General features: G+C 61.1%; 1 protein-coding gene across 1 annotated transcript; it reads right to left on the reverse strand.

Moving 5' to 3' along the window:
* Positions 1-760: 760 nt before the first annotated feature.
* VDBG_02970 (conserved hypothetical protein) lies at positions 761-3,899 on the reverse strand (the record flags this gene model as incomplete). Its single annotated transcript, XM_003006785.1, has 3 exons — positions 761-948; positions 1,034-2,067; positions 2,122-3,899. The coding sequence occupies 3 exons, from the start codon at positions 3,897-3,899 to the stop codon at positions 761-763; spliced, it is 3,000 nt and encodes a 999-aa protein (XP_003006831.1).
* Between the last annotated feature and the right edge of the window lie 143 nt (positions 3,900-4,042).

A 4,042-nucleotide genomic window follows, 5' to 3' on the forward strand; every position in this document is an offset into this window, starting at 1 on the left:
TTTCAAACCCTCTCCAGGGCCCCCCCGCCTCCCCGCCTCCGAAGCAAGCCGAGTTCGAACGCCTCAGCGCACGGCGGCCGTCGCTCTGGTTTCGACATGAGCCCGCCCTCTCCCGCCGAGGCGACCGAGACGACGACGACGGCGGCGGCAGCGGCGGCAGCCCCGGGCAAGGTCGAGGTGCGCACCGACGACGGCGAGGCCCTCCACCAGGATTTTGCGGCCCGGCGCGCCACCCGAGTTTGAGGGCGAGACGAATCCCAAGACGGGCGAGGTCGGCGGGCCGAAGAATGAGCCTCTGCGATGGGGTGGTGATGGCGACTGGAGCTACAATGGGCGGGTGACAGACTTTTAATGCATGGCTGTGCGATGAATGGCATGGGCAGAGAGAGGAGCGATGCTGCCACAATACCGGAAAGATGCAAGATGAAGAAGGAAAATGCGCATCATGTACGGCGATGCCAAGTACGCTTGTCCGAGGGTCGATGCGGGTTTGCGCTGAATAATGAAAAGCCACCATGATATGTGATGGGGTACATGTACAACACCATGTAAAATGCCACGATTGAGTCGCATGGTAGATGAACTGGGGGTATTCAGAGCATTTACAACTAGCCTACAGTTCTTCATCCTACAACCGATCCCTGCTGATCCCCCTTCACGGCTCCTGCCTTGGGAAGGGCCGGAAGACTGACTTGTCTGGCATATGATATAGCTGCCAATACGAGATAGAACACCAATATGGCAACAAGATATTGCTCACTCACGAGCCCTTCTCGCCATTCACTTCCACTTCCGACTTCTCCGTTTGCTTCTCAGCAACGCTGGCAGGCGCGTCATCAACCGCACCCTGCTCACTTGGTTCCTCAGCCCTCTCAACTGGCTGATTTTCCTTGTCGCCCTCGCTAGGCGCCTTGTCGCCCTTGTCCGTAGGGCTGGCCTGGCCGTTGGCTGCCATTCGGCTCAGCGGTCTTTCGCCATGCGCCTGTCATATCAACCGACGTTACCGTGGTAGCAGCCTGGTCGCTGCCCTTACCCTCGGGCCAGTTGACAGCCTTTACTTCCGCCATGGCCCTGCGCATGCGCTCGCGTCGAGCCTTGCCCCGCAGTCGGCTCTGTGCTCCGGCGCCATTGTCGACCCAGCGGATGGCCGTGATCATGAAGCTGATGCCGTCGTGGACTGACTTGCGTCCGCCATATGTGCCGCCCCACTCGCGAGACTTGACCCCAAACCGCACCGTGCTGCTGTACTTTTCGAGCCGGGGCAGGATGAGAATCGTCACCTGCATATCGCGATCAGGTTGCACTTGAACGGGGCCAGTGTTGGGTGCCTTGTCGAGATACGTCGCCATGTTGGCGTCCTGTCGGGCCTGCTCGTCTCTCTCCTTATCCTTGCGTCGCTTGTTGGGTATTGGCTCCTTGTCCTGGAACAAGATGCCGCGGTCGAGGTCCAACATGTTGACGTCCACATTGGACCATTCGCCTCGGATCCAGCCTCCGTGTATGCACGCCGCCACGACGTCCGTATCGTCCGTGTACACGTCGGTGCCCCACAGTGCTCTGCGATATGTAATCTCCTCGCGCGCTTCCTTGGTAAGGTGGGTGCGGGATACCTTGACTGTCATGGTGCAGTTCTCCTTGTCCTTGATGAGCTTCCAGGGCAGAGGAACCGGCGTCGACGAGAATCCCACGTCAGAAGGCTGCCTCTGCAGCTGCCGAGCTGGTTGCAACCTTGGTTCATACACTACGTCTCCCAAATGATGACGCGGGCGGCTGGCGACCGATTGGAGAACCTCTTTTGACGTGACGATTGTCTTGGGTCTAGGTGGCAACGTGACCGTGGGGCTGGCCAGGGGCGTCTTGACATGTGGCTCCTTTCCAAGGTGCACCTGTGGCATTGCCCGTGGCACGGCGTGGTGGTGATGATGATGACCGGCTGAAGGGTCCTTGCCGCCGATCGTGGGCGAAGGAACGGGAGTGCCGCCCTTGGTGTTCTTGAAGGGTGCGACGCCAGCGTGTGCCGCCGCTGGGTGTTGATCGGGCTCGTGGTGGTGATGGTGGTGGTGGTGGCTGTGGCTTATTAGGATCGCTACTGAAACCTCTAAAGGGGATATTGAAACCTACTGATGATGGTGCTGGTGCGTCTTGGCACGCTTCGTACGACCAGCGGGTGTGAGTCGTCCACTGCTGTCCTCGTCGACCTTGACATCGGGTGCGTCTTTCAGCTTCCTTCGCTTGCCCTTGGCAGGTGCTTTGCCTCCCACTTCAGGTCCAGAATCATGCAAAGGAGCGTCCACTTCATCACGTCGAGCCAAGCTGGCGTTGGTGTATGCAAGTTGCGCCCCGGGCGCGACAGGGCTCGAGACGATGCCGCTAACTCCACTCCCTATGCCGGAGAACATGCGACCGAATTCGCTCTTGATGCCTGGCTCACCACCAGGGGCGGAAATCTGGGGTTGAGCCCCCTGCACAGCCTGCGGAAGAGGAGAAATGCGACCTTTGCGATTGATCTCTTGAATGGCCAGAAGGTTGCGCTGGCTCGCGTGGCCCTCCTCGCCCGGCCGCCTCGGCGAGTCGTACATCGATCCATGTGCCGGGTTGTACGCGACGGATGGCGGCGGCGGGCCTTCTTCGAGTGGCCTTCTGTGACCTGGCGGAGGCTGTGGAGCTTGCGGGTGGAGAAGGTTCATGCGCGCGCGCTCAGGGGAATCAAACGGCTGGGGCTGGTTCGGCGGACCCGTCTGTGGCATTGGATGGGATGACGGAGGATGGGAACTGGGCGGGTAGCGGTCGGGAGGGGGAGGCTGGCCATAGGCTGGAGCGGCGTGGCCTGGATAGCCAGGTCCAGCAGTGGAGGGTTGCTCGGGATGAGGATGTCGCGGATAAAATCCGGCAGGATCATAGGGCGCCCTGGATTGCTCATAAGGCGGCCGGGGCCAGGCAGCATGGTCGCGGGCATGGTCGCGGGCATCAGGTGGACGATTGTATGGAGGTGCCTGGCCTCGTGGCGGCTCGTGTTGTCGGAAATCGGGCTGGTGCGCAGGATGGCCTCGCCCTCCTTCTCCTCCCGAATGCGCGCGATCGCGTCGCTCTCGTTCCCTTAACTCCATCTCATCACGTCTCTCGCGTTCCGCCCTATAACGGTCGTCGTAAGCAAACGGTTTGAGCCCGGGCCGCTCTGGGTTGTATTCCATCGCGCCGGGGGGCACCTCTTCTCGCCGCTGATAAGCGTCTTCTGGGCCCGGCGCTCGGCCCAAGTCTCCCTGTCGTGGAGGCGCACCCTGATACGACTTGGGCGGGCTATTTGGTCTGGGAGGGCCACCAGGTATGCGACTCGACTCCCTGCTTTCTTGCTGTGAGGGCGCTCGCTGGTGGTAGGACTGGGGCGTTCCGTAGCGCTGCATCTCGGGCGTGGTTGAATGCGTTTTCTGTGGTGATGCCGCTACACTACCTCGCGGGTCCGCCCTCGGATCGCCTCTAGGATCGCCTCGTGGGTCATACGGTCGAGGGTGGTCGGGAGTGTATGGTCTTCGAAATGGTTGGTAGTCAGCGGCGGCAGAAGGCATCCGCGGAGATGCTTGGACGGACGGGGCAAAGGTCGGACCGGAAGCGGCTGACGTCGTGGGGGGAGCATACTGCGAAGGCGGCGGCTGAGAGTCGCGAGACGTCGAAGGTGGTCCTCCCAACATCGAGGATATCGACATGGAGCTGCCGGTACTATTTGTCCTCGGCATGTGACCAAGGGCAGGAAGTTCGCGACCGCCAGGGAATGACGGTGGACCGCTCGTCATGTGCGGACCCCTTGGTGGCGGCAAGCCATAAGAGCCTATTTGATGTGGGGGCTGCTGTTGTTGCTGTGGCTGTTGAGCTCCTTGCTGAGGTGGCGATCCTGGCGGTGGCATTGTGCGATTCGAGGGGGGCCCCGGAGGCAGGGATGATGTACTGGTGTGACGAGAGTGCCCATGGGTGGGAGGAGGAGGATGCTGCTGCTGCTGCTGGGCATGCGGATTCGATTCTTGAGGATACGGTCGGGGCCCTTGAGGGA

The sequence above is a fragment of the Verticillium alfalfae genome, genomic scaffold (genome assembly GCF_000150825.1).
Source record: "Verticillium alfalfae VaMs.102 supercont1.3 genomic scaffold, whole genome shotgun sequence".
NCBI classification, from domain to species: domain Eukaryota; kingdom Fungi; phylum Ascomycota; class Sordariomycetes; order Glomerellales; family Plectosphaerellaceae; genus Verticillium; species Verticillium alfalfae.